Raw genomic sequence first — 27,210 nt, forward strand, 5'->3', positions numbered from 1 at the left:
GCCCATCAGTTACATCTTTTTTCTTGTGCCATTTCTCTGTGAAGAAATAGAAATGCCATTCATTTTCTAAAATGGTGCCTTGCTGCCACGTCCGAGAAAGGCTCAGTGGTAGGGCAGCAGTGGTGTACTGTGTTAGGATTTCCAGAAAAATGAATGTCATGATTCTTTTTACAGCACGGAGAGCACTTCTGTGAACTCAGGATGAGCAAGCATTGGCATAGAATGCTCTCAGTTGAGAACAGGTAAACTCAACAACTTCTCACTCATCGTTAATGTATCAAAAACCAAAATCTTTATATTTCTTAGTAATTCAATAAAAAACCAGACTGTTGATACACATTCATAACATAAACCTATGCAAATTTTTGACTCATATGCCAGAAGTAAACTCTCAAAATAAGCTTTAATTGAATATTTAAAGAAAACCTAAAACTAAAAAGGTGGGCTTAGCCACATGTGCGTTGACCCATCTGCCATTCACAAGAGAGACAAGTCCCTTCTGAAACTCACTGTCCTTTTCTGTAAAGCACAACTGAATGAGGGCATCATTGACCTTTTCCACACAGAGAAATATGCTATGTAATTAGCTTTAATTTTGTGACATGTGGAACCAAAATTCTGTTGATAGATAAACATGGGCTCAAAATAGCTTTCTAATCTTGCAAAAATCAGTCCTTATTCACGTTCACTTCCCAATGTGTGAAAAGGGAGAAAGATTGAACTCTAAATGGTGTATTTGAATTGTTGAAAGAAAGGGTTTCGAAGTGACTCAGCTGGGGTAGTTAACAATCACTTGTTTGGGTTGCGCACTCTTCCATCTGTTGTTACAGATTCATTTCCTATGTATTATTACTTGCTTGCAAGTAACAGATATTAAGTAAAAATTAGAAGATTTTATGCACTTTTGCCAAGCAAAATTGATACAGTGTTGGAGCCTGAGAATGTTGATTTTTTTTTCCTTCCCAGCTTGAGAATACCTCTGGGTTTAAATACAGTATACAAAGTAGTAGTAAGAGGCCAAACAAAATCAAAAGCTCCATATGACTTCTCTATTTAGCACTTCTTATATATTTGAAGACAAGCATGGCACCACATGCATTAATAATAATATATCACACAGGTATATAAACCTTCCACATAGACTCAGCACTGCTTTTAAATTTTACAAAACGCACGTGAAATCAGTTTGGAATTCCACAACGTTAAAAATTCACAAGAAAGCTATAAGGTTAATTAAACAAGGACGTTGAAAACTGTTGAATGTTTTAGATAGATTATCAAAGATTGTCTGGAAGCTTCTGCTCACATGTTTGAGTCTATCACTAAGAAGGTTTATTTCACTCCTAACTAGCCTCCAACAAGTTAGATCAAAGCAAGGACTCCCATACTTAATCTATTTGCTGTTCTATATCCAGAAAGACATACTTAACATTTTTTTGTTTTTCTGGAAAACATTCAGTTGGGAACTAAAGAGACTCATGTACTCCCAGCCTGTAAAAATGCACTGTCCAGGAGGTTGTGAGCAGGCATACGACCTTCCACCTTGTGAGTGACTACAGAGACAGGCTGAGCTCCTGTCAGCCCCACAGACTGCCTGTTGAAGCACTGCTCTCAAGTTAATCCGGAACTGTGGCTATGTTCCACTTAGGGGATCGTCTGCTGCAGAGGCCTCCTTTTATGTGTTATTTATCCCACAATTCATGAGCCCTGGACATCTTACTGGATCCTTATTTATGATCATAGACAGTTGGCTTCATAATACTGACCAGAAGGGTTACACAGGTCAAAGAAATTTTCCGTACAAGAGTCACGATGTCAAAACACACCATAGGCCATCAACAGCATCAGTAAAAGTGTGGTTAGGTGATAATTATTGTATCAGAATGCAATTCACACTATTAGTAAAAGTTTACAAACATTAAAAAGTGCATAATAACATCTGGATATGAAAGGGCTGAAAAAGGACATGGTGGGACACAGCACAAGGGCTCCACGTCTAGGACTGATACTCACGGGTTGGGTGGAGAGTACCTTCATCACAAGCCAGCCTCCAGATTTAAACAGTGGTACACATCAGCATGAGAAAACTGACCCACAGAGCACGGTCTTTCCAGTTCTTAGCATTATCTGGCTTTCTTTTTCTACTTCCTCAATTTCTAAAATTCTTATGAAAACTCAAAATATTAGCTGAAAGAACATCTTATTTAGAAACAAAATCAATATTGATAGAACTCTTGTCTGTTCAGAGACCGAGAAGACTGAACTCAGGCAATATTCACATTAATGGATATTTCCAAATGCCTGCATAATAAGCAAAGGGGGCTTGGTGAGTCTGGTGGACTTAGTTGTCAGCACACAGTTATCATGGGGAAAGTAGTGTTTACAAAAGTATGTTCTTCCCCGTGCATGCCACAACACTATGGAAAATTAAAAAGGCAGCCCTTTAAAAAATGAGTGGTATAAAAATTCACAGTAATGTACATCATTTGTTTTACACAAGCAGTCAAAGGGCAGTGCTGAGCAGGTATACTGTACGATACAAAACGGTGTGAATAACACAGCACTAACACACAGGGACACAATGCTAACAGTGCTCTCTGGATGGTTCTTTTACTGGGTGAATACTCCAACCAGAGATATTTAAACTCTGGGGTTCAGCCAACCCTTTTCAATTAGACACAATTAAATCCTCTGACATCATGAGGGGCCAGATGCTACAGGAATCATCAGCGAGGTCGGTGCTACTCTCTACAAGCATTTCATTTTACGGTCAAGTGAAAAGACCCATACAGAAAACGATATCCAAGCACAGGCCAGGTGATTTCAACCATTGCTAATGACAGAGGTAGGGAAACGGCTGTCTGCAGACACAGGCTCCGCCCCCACTTTTAACATGGCAGCGAACTGCTTTTGGCCACACAGCGCAGCCATTTTCTTCCCCTCTCTTTCACTCATGACAGCAAATACATCCGAGCAATGCCAGGAGATTCGCCACATTGTCACGTGTTGTTGACGGTCAGAACGGAGTGTTGTTAGCTTTCAGATTTGGCGGCTTCTCCTTGGGCTTCCCCACTTTGTTCTGTGGAGCTTCTCTGTCCATTGTCTTCACCTTCTGTAAAAGATAAAGAAAACGGGGACGCTTGTGCTTACTGACTCTTAGCGTATCATGTTGCAGACGTCAGACCCATCCACGAAGTCTGAACAGGTTATAGAGACAAGTGTGTTTTCTTGGTAGTGCATGATCAAGAAAATAATGTGAGCGTTCAGAGCCTGGTACTTTCTGTGACACTGGCACAATAGTCAGAAAAAAATAACTTATGAAATATTTAGTTGTCAATGATTGGCTGTGCTTTTTATAGAGGAAATCTCATGGCCAAGCTGATCACTATTAAACGTGCTTTTATAGAAACCAGACCAGGGATTGCATCCTGATCCTTTAATTTGAAGAAATATTTAAAAGTTACCTTTGCCATTACTTATGAGGCTTTAGGATTATCCACCTGGTTTCTCAAAAGTTTTATAAACTCAAAATTTATAGTAACAATAGAAGATAGAAGGATTTGTTGTTGTTGTTAGTTGGTTTGTCTCTTGTCCAAGAGTTTACTGGTCTCTGAGCTGTCCTAATCAAAGGAAGGGAGTCAGATCCAGGCAGATGACTGAGAGGAGAAAGTGGCTGCATAAATACAGTGAGGACCCCCACTCCTATGAGGGCGGGTGGGAATCCTGTGTTTGAAGATTGTGGTCAGGATTTAACATTACACTGCAAACAGACATTGTGAAATGGTTCTTGTTAACTAATCAGGAGCAGTTATATCGCTAAATATATATTATAAGAAAATAGAGACGGAACTGATGAAGGACATCCCTCCAAATCCTTAGAGGTATTAAATTTGCTGTTATGAATGGCATGTTCTATAGCATAGAATTTCATGTTGATAGTTCACATTTCTTTTTTGCATGGAGAATGGTAAAGTCAGGGCTGTTAACAGCTTGCCTCTTTTGAGACTTAATGATTTGAAGAGAAACTAAAAAATTTGCAAGGGCTTAGATAATTAGAAATAGAATGCAGAGTTGTTTAGAAAAGAAGATATGCTATGACCAGCAATATATTTGAATATTTTTAAATTATACAATTACAATGTATTTAGTGTAGATTTTACTTTTTGTATTTATGAACATAAATCTCACTACTATTAAAATTACTTTTATTAATTTAATATGTTCTCCTGCATAAAATGCCTTAAAGCTAGTAATTCCCAATGACAAGCAAAACATAAGAAAATACTCCTTGGGTCAAAAGTCCCAATATTAAGTCTTCTTGAAATTCATGCAGTCATTTAAAATTGAATATTTATGTAAAAACTAAAATACACATCTATGAAAAAAAACTGGCAAAATTCTAAACCACAAAAATATATATTTACGCATTTCATAACAGTAAAATGAAATGATGCCCTATAGTTTAGCTCCAAATTGCTTTGAGAGTTAAGTACATACAATAACGCCAAGGAAGCAATGAGCCCTAGAATATGCATGTCCCTGCAGCCAAAGTCGTGATGTCAACATTTGTCATTAATTGAAAATTGAAGGGATGTCTATGATATACTGACCTTTAGTGATCGAATGACATTCTTCCTTTTTCAAATCACACCATAACCTCACACATTTTCCAACAATCTGAAAGCTTTCACACATATATTCTTAGAGTGAAGGCATATTGAATGTTACAGAATCAGAAATTGCAAGTTATTTTTATGTATATAACACTGTAGTTCTTTGATTTTGAATTACTTTCATATTTAATGATTATTTTGTGCAAGTCTTTTTTTATGAATTTAAAGAAACTATGGATGGAGGAGCTATTAAAGAACTTATTTTAATACTCAGAATTAAGGTTATCAAATATTTTCTTGCACTAAAATTTTTTTTTATTTTCACCAATAAAGTCAAGAGACTTGAATAAATACTAAAACACAGTTTTTCTTCACAAAACCATTCAATCATGAAAATTTAAAAATTGTTTTATCCAAGAAGCACTAACATAGCAAACATTTTATTTCCATTCTCAATAAAAATGGTTCTAGGGCACCTCTTTTGGAATGGTTCTTTGAATTAAGGTCTGCCTGACTCGATTGAGAATCCTTTTAAGTATGTTTGAAATGTAGAAGATCACCAGTGTTATTCATGGCCGGAGTCATAGCCATTTAAGTTTCTCCATAAGAAATTTCAAAGCTTTTGTAGGTAGTGACTTTTTTTCAATCAAGTGTTTTAATTTTTGAATGTGTGTAGGGAATCCTTCCAAGAGAAGTCACTGAAGAAAGTATGGACTAAGGAGCTGATCAGGCACTTCATCTTGTCTGAACTGTCCTAAACTGTGCTATCTGATTTCAAAAAGAAGATTATTTTGCTTTTACTATGGTTTTATTTTATTATTACTATCACCACCACCACTACCACCATCATCATCATCACTACCATCACCACCACCACCACCACCACCACCACCATCATCATCATCACCATCATCATCACCATCACCATCATCATCATCATCACCATCATCAACACCATCACCACCATCATCACCACCACCATCATCGTCATCACCACCATCACCACCACCACCACCATCATCATCACCACCACCATCATCATCACCACCGTCACCACCACCACCATCATCATCATCATCATCATCAATCACCATCACCATCATCACCATCATCATCACCATCACAATCACCATCATCACCACCATCACCACCATCACGACCATCATCACCACCACCATCCTTACCATCATCATCACCATCATCATCATCATCATTTTTATCATCACCACCACCACCACCACCATCATTATCGTCATCACCATCATCATCACTATTGTATGTGTGTCCTTATCTCATGTAGGGAAATGTCAGATCATTCCATGTTCCTAAGGAGGTGTACATTGAGTGACTCACCTGTCTTGTTGATATCAAGACCTGCTAATTTCAAGGCTAATTCATTGCTGTTGCCACTTGCAGAGGAAACCAGGATATCATGTATTGCATTTCTTCTACCTGTTCTTCCTGAAGCAATAAAATCTGCATATGTAGTTTCCACATCAGTCATTGCTAACAAATATCCACATAGCAGGGACTACAAAGGAAAAGGGAAAAATTAATAGGTGAATGTAGTGATAATCAGTGGTGAGCATTTAACAGAAAAACATGATTATTAAATGAATGGCTTATAAAATAAACGAGAAACAATTGTTTAGGTTTTGATTCTTTTCTGAAACATTTACATAAAACCACAGGAAAGACCAGCATGACAGAAACACCTTAAGGGTACAATAATGGCACATGCCTTGACAGTAAACTGACATCTTCCTAACTGCCACGTTATTAAACCAGAAGAATCCTTAACTACATTATAAATGTTTACACTTATGCTCACAGATGTATAAATGTAGTTCTCACATCACATCAGGGAAACTTCCTTTTGCAAGAAATGGATACCATTACAGAAAACCAAAACCAATCCAAAAGCAAAGCCCCTGAATTTCTAATACCAATTGGTCATCAATAAAAACATACACATGCAACATATTTAACTATAATTAGCTGTTTGCTGTCTTTCTTTCTCCATATCAAAGAGGTAGGAGATGAGCCTGTTCTATAATAGGGAGTTCTAGACACTTTGTGTCTGGGAGAATGGAGCTATTGTCATTCCCAGAGAGCTGTTTTAGCAAGTTTAAGTAGCACATAACAATTAACCAATATAATATTTATCACAGACACTTAAGTTGCAGTCCATGTTACTATTAGGATGGTGGAACCTTTCAAATGTGAGGTCTAATAAAATAGAGTTAGATCATAGAAAGCATAGCCTTGAAGGAAGTCTTAGGATGCTGGGTCCTCCTTTTCCTCTTTTTCACCTTTCCAGCTACAACAAGGTGTATGCCCTCTTATGTAATATGGAATAACTTCGATGCTTTGCTACATCTTCAAAGCATCAGAACCTATAATTGGAAAACAATGAAAGCATGGGCCAACTTTATCAGTTGTCTATGCCACACATTTTCTCCCATCAAAATAACTAGGCTGTGGCTGTTGTTCTACTGTTCAGTCATGGAGTGAATTACAGAGAAGCCTTTAACATCTTGCTCTTAATTACTAATTAGTAAAGAAGTGTAGTAGATAATGTGATAATTAATGTGCTTCAAGTAAGAGTATGGTTACAACGGTACTTAAGACTTTCTCATTTCTGAAATCCTAGATTTGGAAATTCCCTTCTTTGACTATTACCATATTTTCCTGCCCTTTCCTCTCAGTTCTTCCCATGTAGCCATTTAATTCCTTCAATACCTTTAACTTCAGTCTCACTAGGTGCGGTGCCTTGGGAATCAGTTACCCACGGTGCATGTCTCTTCATCTAAGCATTAGGAAGTTCCTTTGGTCTATTGTGATCATTGCCTTCCTACCTATGTTTCATGCTGAGAAAACAGCCCAGCACACTTTCTTTGATCTCACTACCAGGTGGCTGTTACCAGGAAAAGTACAAAATTGTGCCAATTGGCTCAACCAGACATTTCTGACTATTATTAGTCTGTAAGCAGAGTTGCACAGATTCTCTTATTCACCTCTAGGTGACTTTTCCTTGTGGTCTGTGGGAACTATTCCCAGCCCTTCCCAGTCTAAATATCAGACACAGTCTGTTTTCAGTTATGACTCCATCAGGATACAGGGCTTTGGGTGTAAGTTCTATCAAAGTTTGTCTCCCAAACAATATCTTTCTGTATTGTCTTTACTGGTGAATTGTTTACTTCCTTCCTTCCTTCCTTCCTTCCTTCCTTCCTTCCTTCCTTCCTTCCTTCCTATCCTCCCTCCCTCTCTTTCTCCTTCCCTCCATCTCTACCTCCCTCCCTTCCTTTTTTTCTCATATTTTTATTAAAAATTTCCATCTCCTCCCCTCCTCCTCCCCCTTCCCTCCCCTCCCTTCCACCCATACCCCAACTTCTCCCCTCTCCAAGCCAAAGAGCCATCAGGGTTCCCTTCACTATGTTAAGTCCAAGGTCCTCCCAGCTCCCCCTAAGTCCAGGAAGGTGAGCAACCAAACTGACAAGGCTCACAGTGAGCCCGTCCATGCTGTAGAGTTCATGCTCATCGCCGTTGTCCTTGGTTTCTCAGTCCTCCTCCACCATTCCACCATCAGCCACATTCAGAGAGTCCGGTTTGGTCCCCTGTTCCATCCGTCCCATTCCAACTGGACTTGGTGGTCTCCCGTTAGATCACATGCTATGGGTTTTATTTTATTCCATCTCCAATACCATCATCCACTTGGTGTAACATCATATACCATGTTTGGCGCATTTTTGTTTATCTTTCACCTTTGAAATCAATATCTAATCATTTCTTAATAAATATTGATTTTTATATCATTTACATTTTCACTCTATTTAAAATGCTGCTTCCAGAGTAACCTCAAGCCATCCTCAAAACCTTCCAAAGCCTCACCCATAGCCTCCAAATTTTGAAGGTTAGAATTCCATTTAAGACTTTCCATTATCTGAATGGCTTCTAGTTTTGCAGATTTTACTTCACCACTCATGTACATGGTTGGCGTATCACAAAATACAGCACACTGTTTTTCAGAGATCAGTGATGGTGCATTTGTTTAAATCTGTTGCTCCACCTGGAAGGTGGTTCCCAATTAAATTTGCTTGGTAAAACAGAGTGAGTCCTCAAAATTCAACGCCAAATTCATCTTCTCTTTTCCACCCTCCCTGTCTTCAGAGAGCACTCCATGAGCCTGGATTTTGTCTATTCAGATAGTGACAGCTTTATGATCACCTCTCTTTCTAGACATATGAAAAGCTATAACAAGTCAAGAACTTATTAATGGAATGGAAGAAATATTGGATATACTCTCTCAGTTATGGAATGAAAATTAGAGATAGCAGAAGTAGAATCTTTTGGAGAGAAAAGGAGCAGAAAGAAAGGGGTTCGGAGGAATGGGAAGGGTAGTGAATGTGAGAAAAACAAAAAGTTGTATGCATAAAAATGTCAGTATGAATCCCATTATTTTATTTGCCAGATAACAAAAACACTAATTTTAAAAGGAAACACATTTTGTTATTACTTTTAAATATGCAATTTCTAACATAGTGACTTGAATATAGTTAGTTTTAAATAAAGATATGACTAGAAATGATGAATTACCTTTCATTGCAGCCACAGAAAACACCCCTGCTTCCTGGTGATGGCAAATTAACAAATCCTAAACGCCTACCCACTCCAACCTGTACAATCCTATACACAAAGTCTGAGAACCATATAAGTCAACCTTCTGCCCATCTTTACCTTGTTACTTAAGTTTTTGGAACATAGGCTCGTAAGTCCCAGCACATTCCCTTTATTTTATGAGGCTGTTTCTGAGTCAGTAATAATGTTTTGACCTTGCAGTAATTCAATCCTATTAGCTACAAATATATTGTGATTAACAGAGTAACATTAGCAGCATGATGTAAAATTTCTACATTAACCTCAGAGTATAGAGCTAAACAAACAAATCAACCCAGTGAACATACCTGTTAGTATTAAAAAAGAAATAAAATTAGAGAAATAAGCATCTGCCACAGTTATTTCTATTCTTAATGATTGCCTTTTAAAATAGATTTCAAAATATGGACTTAAAAGAAAGAACACAACTGCTTTATTTATCATCTCACAAAAGAAAATAAGAGGTAAAAATCAATAGCTTATTTTTAGTTAAAAATACCTCATATTTTAAGTGACCCCTAAATCATATATAGAACCATGGCTTGAAAGTCGGTATTAAAGATGTCTAAGGCTTTTTCACATAATTAGTTTTCTCTGCATAATGCCACATGTGAGGCTGGTCTAGCTCGTTCTGCTGCTGATTTTATAGAGATCTGAAGTATAAAAGATGAAGCAGAGAATAGTGGTTACGTTTTCCATGGGAGGGTATGATTTAAAAGAAGCTGAACTAGTCTGCCTTGTGAGCAGAACTGACAACTGTGACCCTTTCATTTAGTGCACTGTTAGCATATTCTGAGACAAATGGGTATGGTAATTATAAAGGGGTACTGCGATTGTCCTCAAAAGGTCGTATACAGATTGTATTGGGATTGAATCACCAAAGTGAGAACACTCAAGGTAAACACTATTCCAGTACAAGCTCCTCCTCTTAAACATTTCTGATATTATTTATATGCACACACTCTACACATCTAAAGTTGTAAACTAAATATTAAGTATTTAATTACTGTTGCCTTCTTAATTATTATATTAACTATTAATAGGAAATTAATGCTTTAAAAATACTTTATTTAGATCAACAATAGATTTATGATAAGATAAATACATGCAATGCAGAAGGAATGTAATACCATTTTTGAACAAAATTTATTGTTGCCTTGAATTCTATGTATGTCTTTCCATTATTATAACATTTATTATTACTCTTAGGTTCTTAAAAGTGTTTGATTTTACAAATGCAATGGCTTTTCCTCTAAATCAAGTATTTAGGCATAGGTCTATTTATTTATTCAGGTACCAAATATCCAGAGATACAACAAGCATATTACCTCAAGGAAAACAAACTTTTCTTATGAAATACCAGAGAATTGTCATCAAAAAATTATAACTAACAGATACCCAGAAAAGGATAGAAAGAAGGGAGGGAGGGAAAGAGGGAGAAGGAAGGAAGAGGGAGGGAGGAAGGAAGAGGTAAAAACAACATCAGCAATAAACACCAGCACCTGGCAGAGGTTTAGCAGAGTAGTAATTTGAATATATTCTGACTGCATAAAATAAAGAAAAACCCTTGAAAAATATAGTTATAATAGGCTTTAGTTCCTATTTGTGCTGCTACATTTAGAATTTTCTAAAATTAACGAATGATAATTTATTACACATAGACAAGGAATATGGTGGATTTTTGTACCCAGTTATACAAACATAAATTAATAATTAAGTCTGGAGTCAGGAGAAGATTCCTTATTTATTAAATCTTGAGCTCCCCAATGTTAGATTAAATTTTAAAGTTTAAATTTCAAAAAAATGACATTTAAGGCAATTCAATCAAAATTTACAGTAATGAATAAACATGCTCCCCACAGCTTGAGCAAGCCCCCCTCCCTCACTACAAAGAAAATGATCAGGAAATTCTAAATAGTAAGACAAATTTCTGAACTAACATACATGATAGGTTTGGGCTCTTTCCTATGATATGCCCATTTTTCTTCTAGTATATTATTTATGGAAATAAGCCAGGCTTTATTCCAGGAGCACTTACAGACTCAGGCAAAGCTCAAGCGTCCCATAACGACATGTACTTACGCCTCCTCTCTTCAAGTGAAGAAGAACCGGAGCCTACGAAGCTGCTAAGATGATTTTTATAGTGACATTGAGTCATGAGCCAAATGGTGACTGGAGAGCATGCTAATTTTACTTCTCTAAATGGGACACATGAAATGAGACTCACAGACTTGGAATGGAGAGACTGCCTCCAGCATACACTGAAGACTTCTTTCTAATGTGAACAATAGGATTTTTTTTTAAGTTAAAATGTAAGAAACAAGAAAAATCTTCTTGCTCCACTCTTTAAATGCAATGGCAAAATACTTGTGTTAAAATAATGAAATCATGTGCAGTTGCAAAAGCCCTGAGCAATTTCCAGTGGGTTCAGAGCTTGATACACAGCAGTGTTTGTTGTCTACGATTTCCATGCACTATGAAAAGCGACCAAGAATGCCAGTGACTGAACATTTATGTGGAACAAATCTACCAACATTTGCCATGTGCAAAATGAAAGGAGTGGTCAAATTTAAGTATTTACTAGTTCATTGAAAGATACCAATAACCTTATTACATATTTGCATAAACATTTGTATTGGAAAGGAAATACGCTTTTGAAAGCAAAAGAAACTGATGACAAGAATTCTTTATAGTTTTACATTTGTAACTCTGACTTTTCTAAATGTCTGGCTTAATAGGAGACAGCTCGTTTCTTCAGCATGCTTCTGCATTAGATCTGCTGCAATATGTTGGATTACTTGAAGAAAATTTGGCCCTCATTGAGACTTTTATGTAGGTTGGAAAGTGAAGAGGTTTTTAATAGCCTTTTCAGATAATTGTAGAATTTTTTATACTGTAAACTATAAAACCATCAAAATGCTTTCCACCCTGTCTGACTAATGTGTATCCTCTGCCCTGCAGCATGAATGGCTCTTCTGTCCTTGCAAGCACATGTGTGCGTGCACACACACAATGCCAAGAATCACTCACTTGACATATGTTGGTTCACTGGGCATTGAGTCAGGCAAATTTTCCAAATGATTTTCAATTTTGCAATATAAAATTGTTATCGAATGCCACCTGTATCATTATAAAGATTTCAGAAATGAAAACTTAGAGCTTCTTGGGACCAGAGACCACATTTTCTAAAAACTGTCATTTTCATTTGAAAGCTTAGATATTGCAGTCACAAGTCCCATTGTTCATTTTCAAGGAAACCTTTGTAAAACATCCAAGCTCAACCAGAGGTGCCTCCATACAAATGCTCCCAGGAATGGTGACCGATTATACAATGGGCTGGTTTAGGTTTTTTACTGAACAGTCACAAATTTACAGGAGACAAGCAAACATTTTGATACAGGACAAAAGCGCTTCACGAGACTCCCAGTTTTAGCATATGAAATACTGAAAAGTAGTGAATGCTAAGACAGAAACTCAATAAAATTAATACTTTATTGTTTATCTGTCAAATACATTTTAAAAAATATTAACTGAAGTGTGGTAATACATGGGTTCCCAAGCAAGTTCATGTCATTAATTCAAAGTCACAGTTAGTTTTCCATTTTACCCTGTCAACATGAGTATAACCATCAGCCTAGGTTTTGCTTCTGTGGATATATCTTATGGTGTTTTTAAAAATAGATTCTTAAGCTGGTTGATTTTATTTCTATTTAATCACTTCTTAATAATTATTTTATTATCAAGACTTTAATATTTTGCCAATCAAAAGTTTAAAGAAGAGTATTGCCTACAACTCTTAATAAAACCAGGGACCTATCTATTTTAGGAACTACTTTCCCTCTATTTAGGGATCCAGTGGCTTCAAGACTACTCATAAATACATTCACTCAGTTAATACTCCCCCTTTGCCATTACTACTAATGACAATTTTGTTTTACTGTTTTTTTTTTTTTTTTTTTTTTTTTTTGGTTTTTCAAGACAGAGTTTCTCTGTGGCTTTGGAGCCTGTCCTGGAACTAGCTATTGTAGACCAGGCTGGCCTTGAACTCACAGAGATCCGTCTGCCTCTGCCTCTCCAGAGTGCTGGGATTAAAGGCGTGCGCCACCACCGCCCGGCTGTTTTACTGTTTCTTAGGTCAGATAGCTTTAAGAGGGAAGATCAGGTCCCCCAGTATTAGTTTCCTCAATTGCATTTTCTCTAGAACACATGAACAGATATACATGAGTAGCTGTATGGTCCTCCTTACAACAGAGGATTTAAACAATAATCTCGGCACCAGAAAGCACTGACCAATCCCTAGCAAACCGAATTTAGTTCATTGTATTCATGGTTATGTTTTTAAGATTTTTATTTTTTATCAAATAATTTTTCAACTAATGTTGTAAGTGAAAATACCTGATTAGAGGTCCACACATCTGAAGGTACCTGGTATGTAAAGGGGGAAATGCAAAGCAAGATCACACTACAAATATGCATCTTCCAGCATGATAAACAGTATTGTCCCAGTTGCACCATGGGAGAGAAGTCATCTTGCAAATGGCTAGTCTTTTTGTAAAATAGAGTTGGCAACTTCCAATGCTTTATTTTGTCCTTAGTTTGGGGATTTCTACCTCATTCATTGAGTATTCTGAAGACTATCATATAATCCCTGTGATGTCACTGTTGAGATGGTAAAGTCTGAAATACTGCTGGCATATATATATAATATTCAATGTACATTATGAATAAAGAAACTGAATCAGACAGATTAAGTGATTTCTCTAATATCTTACACACGCAGAGGAAATACAGGCATACAAATGATAACCAGAATTTACCTACTTCAAAATTCTAACAGCTTTCAGAGTCATGGGCTAGTAATGTTCCTCCTTAGGTAAGTCTCTCTTAAGGCCTTGTACTTCCTTCACCGGCTCTGTACTATTTTGAGGAGTAAAGATACTTTTAAAATAGATTTTTTTCATAAAACAAAGGTATTTCCCTTATGTATTTCAGATAAATATTTAGCTCTTAAAAAACAGGGGTCATCAAGATGGCTCAATGTATCTTGCCACCAAACCTAAATTTTACCTGAGCTCTGCTCTCTGGATCCATGTGGTGGAGGGAGAGGAAACCAGTCCACAAGCTGTCCTCTGACATCACATGTACACACACACATATAATAAAGAAATGAATGACAAAACATGGTTTAAAAGTGAAAAATAGATTATGACAATGGTACATTTTTAAAAATTAATTATTTACTTTTCCATTTTTAAGGTCACAAGAGGAATCAAATGAACAAGTTTATTGGTCTGGGTCCAATTTATAATAATGAACACAAGAATAACAAAATAGTTATCCAGGCGGTAGTGGCACACACCTTTAATCCTGGTAGTTGGGAGTCAGAGGCAGGAGGATCTCTGTGAGTTTGAGGCCAACCTGGTCTATAAGAGCTAGTTCCAGGACAGCTTGAGCTGTTACACAGAGACATCTGTCTCAAAAAAACAAACAAACAAAGAACAACAAAATAGCTGTGAAGTTTATGAATGTGAGTACTGAGGAATATAGAAAACTCAAAAGGAATGGCAAGTACACTGGAAAGTGTACAGTGGTAATCCACACGCCTTAACAATGCTATCAATATGGTATTCTTATGCTGAAATAAAAGATTGGAATTCTTAACTCACACAATCAGTAGTGATCATTTTCCAATAATGCTTTTGTAACATATGAAGGTAAGCTTATTTAATATTATATTTAGCATCTGCCTTAATATTTCTTTATAAATATGTAGCCATTTCCATACTTTATTGGGACAGACATTATTTCACAAACAATCGTCTTTTAAAATGGCTAAAGAAAATGACTTTTCAATCATATCATTTGATTATACATGTTAATTGGAGCCACTATATTCTCCTTGATTTGTATGTTTAGTCTATAAAAACTTTTACTCCAAACCCCACATATCTAATAATCTGAGGATGCTCTTTATACTCTTTATATTCAAGATGCCTCACTGTGAAGGTTGTTTAGCTTTAAGGGAATTAAAACACAATTAATAATGACTATGATTTTGAGAAGCATCTACAAAAAATTTTTGAATAATATCTGAGAAAATAATTCCAAAAATATAAACAAACTTGCAAAAGTGAGAAAATATTTACAGTTTCAATACTGATATTAATGCAGTTCATCAAATGGGATGCCAGTTGGTTCCCATGCCGTATTGGTTATTCCCTTAGATTACTATTTCTGTGATGAAATACCATGACTGAACATCAAGTTGGAGAGGAAAAGATTTATTTGGTGTATACTTCTATAAGACAGTCCATCTTTGAAAACTCAACAGGGCAGGAACCTGGAAGTAGGAGCTGATGCAGAAGTCACGGATGGGGGCTACATATATCCTACTTCCTTATAGAACCAGGGACCTCCAGCCCAGGGGTGGCTTCACCCACAATAAGCTGAGCCCTCTTTCATCAGGCACAAATTAAGAAAATGCCCTACAGGCTATCCTACTGTTCAATCTTGTGGAGGCGTTCTCCCTACTGATGAAATTCTAGTTTATATCAAGTTGACATAAAAGTAGGCAGCACAGTTCCATACAAATAATATTAGCTTTTAATTTGGTAAATGTTAATAACATGTTATGTAGAGCTTACAAAAGTAAAATTGTCTGTGACTAAGAAAGGCTTAAAAAAAGAAAAGAGAAAAAGAGAAAATCAAGGGTGATTGGAATCAGAAAATAAAGATGTGTTTGTGGGTAATAGAATGAAAGAGAACTAAAGGCAGAAAGGACCTGGTTATGTTGGCCACTTTATTCTACTATGAAGCTGGTGATATTTACCTGTTTTGGATTATCATAACAACTAAACATGTATTGTTTGCGTTCATAATGATGATGATGATGATGATCTTTAGTCCATTTTTGGGGAAAACGCTTCAGCAGATCCCTGCTCCCCACTTGACCAGTCTCCATCAATCTGCCTGAGGCAGAGCCGCTAGGCACTGAGGATGAGGGAGCACAGGCACACTGAAGAGGCATCTGCACAGAAGGAATGTTTAGTGCCTGCCAGAGTGGGATGGGTGAAATTCGAGGGATCTGGGATGAGAATCTTGGAGTGTGTCTAGAGCTTTAATTGGGATAAATAAGCAGATGGCATTATTTGGTAAATGGAAAAGAAACAGCAGTCTGAAAAGTCTAAGAATGGCACTTCATGATGTCACAATACGACATCTTTCTGAATGAGTGGAAATGCATTAACTAAACCGCACACATTTCACACACATCACTATGAGCTCTTCTTCTGCAAGCAAGTTCTTTTTGGATGATATCTGAAAATTCCAATTGAAATTGTGTTTATACAACCCAATGAACCTCTTTTCAGCCCAAAATAACACTTGCTGCGACTGTACTTAGCATATTTTAAATATGTGTATAATCCCTGCCAATTATCTGCCTTGCAGATGCTACTTTCTATAGAGTGTTATGATCTCCATTCGTTACTCAAGAGTCTGATGAACTGGCTCACTTCACCAACTATTGCTATATTCCTAAAGTACTTTTAATGACATATACACACAATATCGATACGCATTTGCTATGTGTTATTTCAAGTTTTTTTCTATATACTAGACTTTCTGAACGCTAATACATTGTCTAAGTTAGTGTGAAAGGAATGGAGGAAAGAGGGTTTGCTGAAGAACTGCAGAATTAACTAAACTACTTTAAAATTAAGAAAATATTAAAGTAAATAAAAAATTTTAAAAATGTTAATGTGGCCTTGAGAAATGGGTCCATCAGATACTGATATGTAAATCAACAGATGCTCTGTCCCTCTATCTGTCTCTCTTGGTATATCTCGTTCCCTTATCACTACAAGGTCATCAGTAGTCCAGCCCAGCTATACTGTGACACACAGCATAGCAGAAGGCAACAAGCAACCAGTGTTCCTACCTCTGTCTCCCAAGTACTGGGATAATAGACGTGTGCCCAGTTCAAATGGTACTTTCTAATGAGCTATTTCACCAAACAAAATATAAAACATAAGCATAAAACCAATATATCAGTAATATAAAAAGATTTATATTGAGAAGACAAATTATAGTATTTACTTTGTTAAACTGACGATTGCCTAGAAAATAATGTTTTAGATTATCACAATCACTTGACTCTGTGTCGTCATATTTTTTGCAGTACTGGTGATTACACATATGGCTTTGCCCTGTTGGACAGGAACTCTACTACTGAGCTATATCTGCAGGACTTCTTTTTAAGGTTCTTTTGAGTCAAGAACTCAATGAATTGTCAAGGTTTGACTTGAAAACCTTTTAGACCTGCAGCCCTTGAATTTGCACTTCTCCTACCTTTGCTCTGTCACTTTTATCTATCTATCTGTCTATCATCTATCATCTATCTATCTATCTATCTATCTATCTATCTATCTATCTATCTATCATCTATCTATCTATCTATCTATCTATCTATCTATCTATCTATCTATCTATCATCTATCTATCTATCATCTATCTATCATCTATCTATCTATCTATCTATCTATCTATCTATCATCTATCTACCTACCTACCTACCTACCTATCTATCTATCATCTATCTATCTATCTATCTATCTATCTATCTATCTATCTATCATCTATCTATCTATCTATCTATCTATCTATCTATCTATCTATCTATCATCTATCTATCTATCTATCTATCTATCATCTATCTATCTATCTATTTATCATCTATCTATCTATCATCTATCTATCTATCTATCTATCTATCTATCTATCTATCTATCATCTGTCAATTGTGTTGGTTTGTTCATATTTATTGATTTATTTGAAGGTATGGAAAGAACATACATATACCACCATGCTTATGTGGAGGTCAGCTGACAACTTGTGGGAATTTTGGGTTCCAGGAACCAAACCGTCAGGCTTGTAAATGAGCCTTGTATGCACTGAGCTATCTGGCAGAGCCTTGGTCTCTCTCACTGTTGCTATTACAGGAGTGCAGACAGACCTGGCTCAATTGTGCATATCGAACATCTTATTGATTCTGAGTCCTGAAACATGGCTTTGTGACTGTCTTTCATTATCACACAAGTTGAAGAAAATATAATGCTAAGCACTGTCTTTTTCAGTTAAAATCTAACTTTTTGGATAGAGTTAAAATGAAGTTTCAAGTTAAACAAGAAACGGATACAAGGCTAGATACAAAATAACTACCAAAAGCTAAAAATTCTTTAGTTTTTTATATTGTAGTATAAACTTCTTTGACACATATTCTAAGTGATGATTTTTACTTCCTCAACATAACTTAGGGTTGCCTCATCTGATTTCCACAATGTTTTGTTAAAATGCATTTAACTGATAACCAGAAGGCCTGGTGCTTGTCATACCTTCCAGGCTTACAGTGTTACATAGGGAGTCTCACAACATTTTTAGTTCACACCAACTTTAATATTTTCCATAACACGGACTCTACAGGCACATGGAATAAACACCTGAAGAAGGACTCACAGCAAAACATGTTTCAAGTTAAAATTAAAATCATGCATGCTTTGCTATGCTTCCATCTAAGTGTGTAAGGGAAGGTGTTCATACGGACGACACGTAGAAATCACCCAGGATGCTTATCCACTTACCAATGGCAGAACTCATTATCAAATCCATCTCTGACAGAATTAGGATAATTTCTAAATGAGAGCTGTATTTCACTGACTGCAAAGGCAGCATAATATTTTCCACAATTTTATGACAAGGGCAGATACACAAACACATACACACAAACACGCATACATGCATGAACATAATCTTCAGTGTTTTCAAATGTTGTGAAGTATAACCATGACTTTTAGTTTATCTTCTTATTTATCCATTTATTCATGTACAGACAAATGAGAACAGTTAAACATGAACCGTTTTTATTTCTGAAAAGTGGGCCTTGTAGAAAGTTTTAGAATAGTCACATGAAAGAGGAATACACATAAGTCTTGACTCTGTGTTTCCTCTCTAGTCTAGGTCAATACCAACAGCAGAAATCTCTCTGCAGTTTGACTTAAGATATGTTATATTGTACTGATGAACATGTAATTGGATTTTTTTTAGCACATTAAGTTTCTGTTTTCTTCCCTCTTTCTGCTCTTCTAAGGCAGGCATCAATGCTGCCCAACTTACTGTCCTCCACTCTTGGTTCCTTCACTCTAATGTGTTCCTATGCTTGGTACTGCCCAGGAGTTCCAACAGCCAAACGCCAGACAGAATTGTTTACAGAAAGGAAAAGCTCTCTTATATTTTAAAAATGTATTCAGAATTTCAGAAGTTAATTGTACAAGGAAGAACAATTTACAAAACTGGTTATGGAGAAGGTTGTCAGATTAAGTCATTCCTTTGAATTTGTCAAGAATAACAAGCACAGAGCTGGGACCCTCCTTGCCGGTGAATAGATTGGAAATGAGTTGTGTTTGCTGTCTATTTTATGCCAAATTCCATGGATTACAAAACATGGGCTTAGGTGTCATTATTGCTTATGTATCATTTGATACTGAGTAACAAAAGTAATTTAATCTGTCTTTAGTTTTTATGCCTCCAAAATACAGGTTCCCAGACTAAGCAAATATTTCAAATATTCTCTAGGTCTCATGGTCTCTGACCTTTGCCTCCATATGCCCTTTATAAAGGCCATGTTTTCACAAAAGATAGCATTCTTTTCAAAGCCTTTGGAGGAAGGGTAGTTATATTTAGAAGGTCCATTTGGCACGCCAGGGTTTCTCATTTCTCACTGCTATTTATAACCAGGTGTAGGCCAGTAGGACAGCAGATTTGTTTTAACTAATAGTTGTCCAGGGTTCAGAGAATTGAAAAGTTTTTGTCACCCATTTTATGCCTTGATTTAAGAATGAATTAAAAGCTAGACACACGTGTGTGTGTAGTATATGTATTTATGTGAGTATGTATGATCTATGCACATAAATATAATATTTGCTGATTTCTCAATATTATACACACATATGCATGTATGTGTGTAATATATGTGCATAGAGGCATACATGTACACTTACATCAAATAGTTTCCTATTTTTCAATATTATGCATATATATGTGCATGTTTGTAGTATATGTATATATACATGCATGGTCTCTCTCACACACACATTGAATACTTGCTGATTTCTCAGTAGTTTCATGGCCTGGTGCCAAACACAATTCCAAAACTCATATTTCTGTTGGGACATTGGATACTTTATCATGTGATGGACATGTTCGATTATTCTGAGTTACCGAATGAATTCCTTATGATTTGTTTTCCTTCTTAATTGTATCTCAACTAACTCTTAACCAAATGTCAATAAATTTTTACAAATTCTACAGATATTTACTTTTCTTCTTATGAATCTAGTTGGTTTTATTGTAGTACAGACAACTACATCATTTTGTAGATAGTCAACCAAACAGAAGCAAAGCAAAATAAAATACCATTAGAAGAAAATGCAGGTAAATGCCAAAACGAAACAATGCCAGGATGATCGTGTGTCAACAGGACACGCGCGGGCCTACACTGGAACCTGAAGCCACTGTCAATAGTGTTTAGCATTCCTAGGGTCCAGAGGAAGTTTAGTCGAACTTGGGGATTTATTGTTGCAGACAGTTTTTTAAAAACCATCAAATTAATAAAAAATTGAATTAAGAGTAAAAAGTAACTTGTTTCCCAAACAGTTAAGAGTAAATTAGCAGCATTAATCCCTGTCTATTCTAAATACTTTAGTGTTTCCTATGAATATACAACAAAATAAAATCATGGAATTCAGAATGCTCACAGGACTCATTGATAGTGTCATGATGTGATCTATGCATACTTCGTTAAGGGTTATCATTTAATCCAACGCACCATGCCCATCAAAAGGATCATCTCAGGATGCAGATGCAGCATTTAATACACCTTTTTGCTAACTCTCTTTAACATGGAAACCTTTTTTGGCTTCTTTTGGGTAGCTTGATCCTGAAACTTTTCAAGATCACAGGTCAGTTATGTTTGTAGAACGCAGTTTGAATTTATCAATGCGTGGATACAGAAGATGTCAGTGTGAAACTGCAATTATTACCATGAAATCTTTAGCACACGATACTGCAAACTTTTGAGTTTACCTTATTTGCATACTAACAGTAAGTAAATTCACCTGCCTTTCTCACTATAAAGTTATTTGTTTCTTCATCATTAATAATTGTTGTTTTTATATAAATATTAAAATTACAATTAACACCATTACTTATTTCAGTGTAGACTTTCAATGGAAGTTGATTAGAATTTCCCATTACTTATTTTGAGGACTATCTTGATGATATCTTACTCTGTGAATATAATTCAGTGTGGTCAACATGTTTTATAGGATTTGATATTTCCCAGTTACTCTAATATAGCCTATAGATCTTGGAACAGAATATTCTAGGATCATTTTATATTTTCCCTTATCTGCCTTGAATCAGCTATTTCTTTAAAGCTCCCTGCTTCTCTTAAATGGAGAGTTGTATTTAGAAACCAAGATTGGGATATTACATGTGGTCACTCCTGTGGGGAAGAAGCTTTAAGACTCTCTCAACTGACATATCTTTGAGAGTATGTACGTACATGCTATGAAAACACATATGCTTGTTCTCATATATTTTATGTCTGTTTGTTTCTTATCAATTACATTGAAAAATACAATTCAGTGAGAAACACTGATCACCACAATCCTAGATATCCTTCCTTAATTAATAGATAAATATTTATCTAATTCTTTCTGCTGCCACCCTCCCTTCTATACAAACTTTTTCTTATGCAGTCAAAGGCTATGAGTATCTATCAAGTGCTTCTTATTGTAGAGACTTCCCCATCAGATGCTTTTATCTCTCTAAATGTCCTTACCATTTCCCCTTGATATTCACCTAAATATTTAATACCCAATAAGCTAAAAAATACATGATGTCATTTAACTTTTATCTATAAACTTATCTGCATAATTACTAGTCAAAACTTTTTGGAGTGGTCCCTGGACCCATCTTCACTTTATCCTCTTCCCTTTTAGCCACACTATGAACCATCTGTTGGTCTTCAATGCATCTCACTGGTCAACTCTACCAGCCAGGTACATGATATATATAGCTCATGCATCTATAAGCTCACAAAGTTCATTATTTAAAACACATGGATTTTTACCATTTACAGCTCTTGCTTGGGACCTATGTTCACATTTCTTATTTATCCAAGAGATGAATTGGTAGAAGTGTGAATAATATCTGTAGTTTCCCAAAATGTCTCACCCCAAATGTCTGCACAAGATAAAAGGCAAAATGTCTTATCCCAAATGTCTGCACAAAATAAAATCGAATGCTTTGATATCTAGTTTGTTTGAATCTTTTTAAAAAATTTTTTTATTATTAAAAATTTCCGCCTCCTCCCCACCTCCCATTTCCCTCCCTCTCCCCCCATTCCCCTCCCCATCCCTCTCCAGTCCAAAGGAAAATGGCACTGGGTTTTGAAACTACTGCATGTACTGGCCTTGAGGTAGCCTAGTCTGTTTAGATGTTGGAATCTTATAGATCTTTCAAGCTTCAACCAAAGCAAGTGAAAAGATCATAATGTTGAAAAAAAAAAAAACTTTCCAAGAAGAAAAAAACTTTCCAAGAAGAAAAATACTAGGTTTAAGGAAGCAACGGCAAGTGCACGTGGAAACTGAGATAGAACATTGAATGAGGACAGGCACATTGAAAAAAGCTGTAAAATGTGTATTTTAACTCTAATGAGAGGCAAATGTTTGAACTATGATAACTCCTGTCTCCATATTCCATTAGATTATTGTGGATCTTATATTGGTTACTGAGTTCAAGATAAATATTGAGGCAAGTGAGGAAGGCGGGAGATCATGAATGATATTGCTTATTGCTCTAGTTAAGCAATAATGGGTGGTGTTCAGTGAAGTTAGTGAGAAGCAGGTGGGTTCAGGCTAGATGTTGAATTTAGAGTCTTTACAAAGTGCTGATGAGTCACATGTATGAACTTTGGAATAGGAACATGTTAAGGATAAAATCAAGGTTTTTCATCTCAGTTGGATTAGTGGCAGAGATGGGAAAAACGAGAGTTGTGAAAGTGATAGGCAGATGTGGTGGTACAGATAGAGATTGTGAAAGTGATAGGCAGATGTGGTGGTATAGATAGAGAACAACTTAGACAACCAAGTAGGACCCACTTCATCACATTAAACCAGTGGTTCTCAACCTTCCCGATGATGCAACCCTATAATACAGTTACCTATGTTGTGATGAACCTCAACCATAAAATTATTTTCATTGATACTTTCTAACTGTAATTTGGTACTGCTATGAATCGTAATGTAAATATCTGTGTTTTCTAGTGGTCTTTGATGACCCTTGTGAAAAGGTCGACTGATTGAACAAAGGGGTCATGACCCAAAAGTGAGAAATGCTGCACTAGAAGAAAAAAAAAGTAAAATCCATAGTGTACTTGTTCACATTGATATAAGAGATTCGCAGAGCAGCTTCAGTGGGAAACTGTAGTTAGGAGTCTGAGATACGGATGAGCACACCAACCTGGAAGGAAGGATTCAAGATCCATAAGCATCTTCATTTTAATGTGCTTACATCACAGCAAAGTAAAACTCACAGTGAGTGCAGATAGAGAACTGTGGTCCAGGAGTAGGCATTAGAGTAGTTACGCTCTAGACTGAGGGATTTTGTTCTTTCCAGGGACAATCCCTGAAGAGAGACAAGGGTTTGAGATCTGGAGTCTTGTTCCAATGGACCCAAAGGTGAAATAGTGAGATACCACAAGGGGACTATATGAAATGACAAACAGCTGGACTGAGTGATGCCTGTTTCTCCATTTGAAGGATGAACTCTCCTACATGAGAAACAGTAAGGCCAGAAACACTCTGAATTATCCCAACAGATGGCACAACTGGTAATATTAAAAATATGATCTTTGCATTTTATCGTGTAAATGGTATATATCAATAACGCTAGTGATAATCTATTAAGCATTGCACCTTATGTACTTACTTGCTGTTTTAATTTTCCATCTTTCTGTTTACAGTCAGTCCATTGTCAGACAGTGTTATGGTAACCTAACCCCACCTATATGGGCTCCCTAGCTTGCCCCTTTTTAATTACATTTATTTTTTGCACAAATTAAATCATATATTTATACTATCTTAAGGACTTTTAGAAAGGCCTACTAGAGAATTGTAGCAACCACCATATCCAATGACCCCACTCAGCAGGAATAAGCCAGATTAGTCCTCATCCAAATTCCCTAGAGACACTGAAGGTTGCATCTTCAAAGGATGCTTACTGATGACAACAGATAAAAAGCTTAGGGATCAGAGTTCTTGATCAGTGTTCTTGGCCACAAGTCAGAAATTTCCTTGGACCCACCCTACCTTGATATTAGAATTACTATAAGTATTTGAGGGTTTGGTCCCTCATATTGTGCCTCATTGAGTTTATGGTCTCAACACTTAAGATGATGGTGTTGCTTATATTAGAAGCCTAGACAATTGAGGATGGATCCCTACCTTCCATTTCCCAGATAACACTAAAAAAGAAGCTCCTTCTTCTTTAAGTTTCTATGTATAAATTGGTGATATCTGGGCTTTGTTGAGGTCCATTGGTCAAAGCTAAAATTCCTCCTGGTCAAAAGAAGAGAATCTAAATTTTATCTCTGGCCCTAGGTGAAGAGTTTACAATCTAAATTTCTAAAAATGGAACATGTCATTTTCTTTTCATTTTAAGAGTTAATCCTGTGAAGCCTGTTAAATTGGCCAGGAGTTAACCCGGAGAAATCCTCACCAGAAGACAAGCTAAGAACTAATTAGTCCCTTAATTAACAATGTATCCATCCTTTGAAAAGCCCCACCCTCAGGGTGGAGGCTTCCAGATCTTTCTCACAAAGCACTGTGGGCCCTGTCCACTTTCTTCCATTATTCAGAAAAGTGTAAGTCTCCCTCCCTCCCTCCCTCTCTCCCTCCCTCCCTCTCTCCCTCCCTCCCTTCCTTTCTTCCTTCCCCCTCCTCTTTCAGATGCTGGTGAAAGCATAGATATGCACTCTGGGCTTTCACCCCATTCTCTGAAGGTCTTTTCACCTATACTGTGGCTGCTTGTCCATGATGTGATGGCCTTCAGGTCTCAGCCAATGTGTGCCTACTTTCTTGGCCTCCCTACTCACAGTTGTACCTACTCCTCTTCTTCTTCCTCTTTTAATCAAGTGCTGAGATTTACAGTTTGCTCTGCTGCTTTGCTTTCAAACTCTATAAAACTGAACTCAAGTTTCCTTCTGAGTCTGCTTGAAAATTATTTTTATTAGGTAGGCTAAGAACCCGAGAATGGAAACTGTGGTTTCCAGCAGCATTTGGGAGACTCACCAAAGGAAAAGAGGAAGTATTCGGTAGCAGCAATCAGTAGAGTGCAATGTTTTGAAAGTCAGTGAAGCAATTGCATTAATGCTGGCATCACAGACGTCTATTTTCTAAACGTTCCTTCTAAGATGCTTAGTGACCAAGATAAAGGGAGCTGACTACAGAAGCATGGGATTCGTACACATTGCGAAAAGAGAGTTAGCAATTAGGACAGAAACAAAATTCTATTTTCATTCTGTTTTTTAAATTTTTCTTTAAAAGTAATAAATAATTATATCATTTTACCCCTTCCCTTTCCTCCCTTCATTGCCTTCCTCGGACTCTTCCACCTCTTTAGCTCATAGCCTCTTACTTTAATTGATATTGTTTTACACACACACACACACACAGAGAGAGAGAGAGAGAGAGAGAGAGAGAGAGAGAGAGAGAGAGAGAGAGAGAGAGAGAGAGAGAGAGAGAGAGAGAGAGAGGGAGGGAGGGAGGGAGGAGGAGGAGGAAAGGAGGGAGAGAGGGAGGGAGAGAATCACAAATATAAACAAACTGGTTAGTACATGTTACTTGCATGCATATGATATGTATATGATTTCAGGACTGACTATTTGGCATTGGATAACCAATTAAGTGGAGCAACTCTGCAGAAAACTGTTTCTCTCTCTCTCAGTATTCTTTGGTAGCCTGTAGTTCTTTGTTTATGAATGGGGTTTTACAAGAATTTACCCTTCCATGTTAGCATGCCAATTGGTGAAAAACACCATTTTGAGTACAATGTTCATCTAAGAAATAGATACTTCATGCTTAGACATAATAGTCGGTGTGTTTATTGCAGCTGCAACATGCTTGTTGCAGTTGAAGACAAAGGCAGATGTTCAATATTAGTATAAAATAAAAGAGAAAATACCTGTTTTTAAATATATTTTTCCATAGGTTTCAAATATTCATGTGCTTAAAACATAGCATTTCAATCAGAATTTCTAAGTCATCATACCCATTTTAGAATCATTTAAGTTAAATTGAATTCATATGGCTAACTTGAATTCATATTGCTAACTTGAATTCATATAGCTCATATTTCATGACAAAGAACACAACTTGTATGTTCTGATACAGATCATTTCCTTCTTACCCACTCAAATGCTTTATTGAGCATTTGTTTTTATTTTGATTTTCAGTTATATGTCATTATAAATCTTATGTTCTAAATCTTGGATATAGCTGTATCAGTGATCTTACAGTGTTGAAAATTATACCTTTCGGGCTGTAGACTCGAAAGCTATTAGGTGGTGAATTAGCTAAGTATCCTATGCTTCTGAAAATGGGGACAACACAGGACTTGCCAAAGACTGTAGAGTACTGACAGAGCAGCCTTATTACAAAGATTGCTGTTTCAGGTCATTCAGTAGAAATGCAGACATTGTTAAAGAAAATCATTAATGGCAAAATAAATGTTGGATTATTTATAAAACTTAAGAATGTAGATTTCTAATAGTGGGATTGCTGGGTCCTGGGGTAGGTTGATCCCAAATTTCCTGAGAAACCTC

General features: G+C 36.5%; 1 protein-coding gene across 2 annotated transcripts in view; it reads right to left on the reverse strand.

The window, feature by feature from the left end:
- Nucleotides 1-1,667: 1,667 nt before the first annotated feature.
- Nucleotides 1,668-27,210, reverse strand: part of Pkia (cAMP-dependent protein kinase inhibitor alpha) — a 79,234-nt gene continuing 53,691 nt past the window's right edge. Inside the window, exons 2-4 of one of the 2 annotated variants that reach the window (XM_038348067.1) lie at nucleotides 5,967-6,144; nucleotides 4,611-4,700; nucleotides 1,668-3,112 (exon numbers count right to left, since the gene is read on the reverse strand). In XM_038348067.1, the coding sequence (XP_038203995.1) occupies nucleotides 3,033-3,112; nucleotides 4,611-4,700; nucleotides 5,967-6,117 (321 nt within the window). In that variant the 5' untranslated portion in view covers nucleotides 6,118-6,144 and the 3' untranslated portion in view covers nucleotides 1,668-3,032. The remainder of the gene's footprint in view (nucleotides 3,113-4,610; nucleotides 4,701-5,966; nucleotides 6,145-27,210) is intronic. The other variant, XM_038348068.1, reaches the window with a different exon arrangement.

This window comes from Arvicola amphibius, chromosome 11 (assembly GCF_903992535.2).
Source record: "Arvicola amphibius chromosome 11, mArvAmp1.2, whole genome shotgun sequence".
Taxonomy (NCBI): domain Eukaryota; kingdom Metazoa; phylum Chordata; class Mammalia; order Rodentia; family Cricetidae; genus Arvicola; species Arvicola amphibius.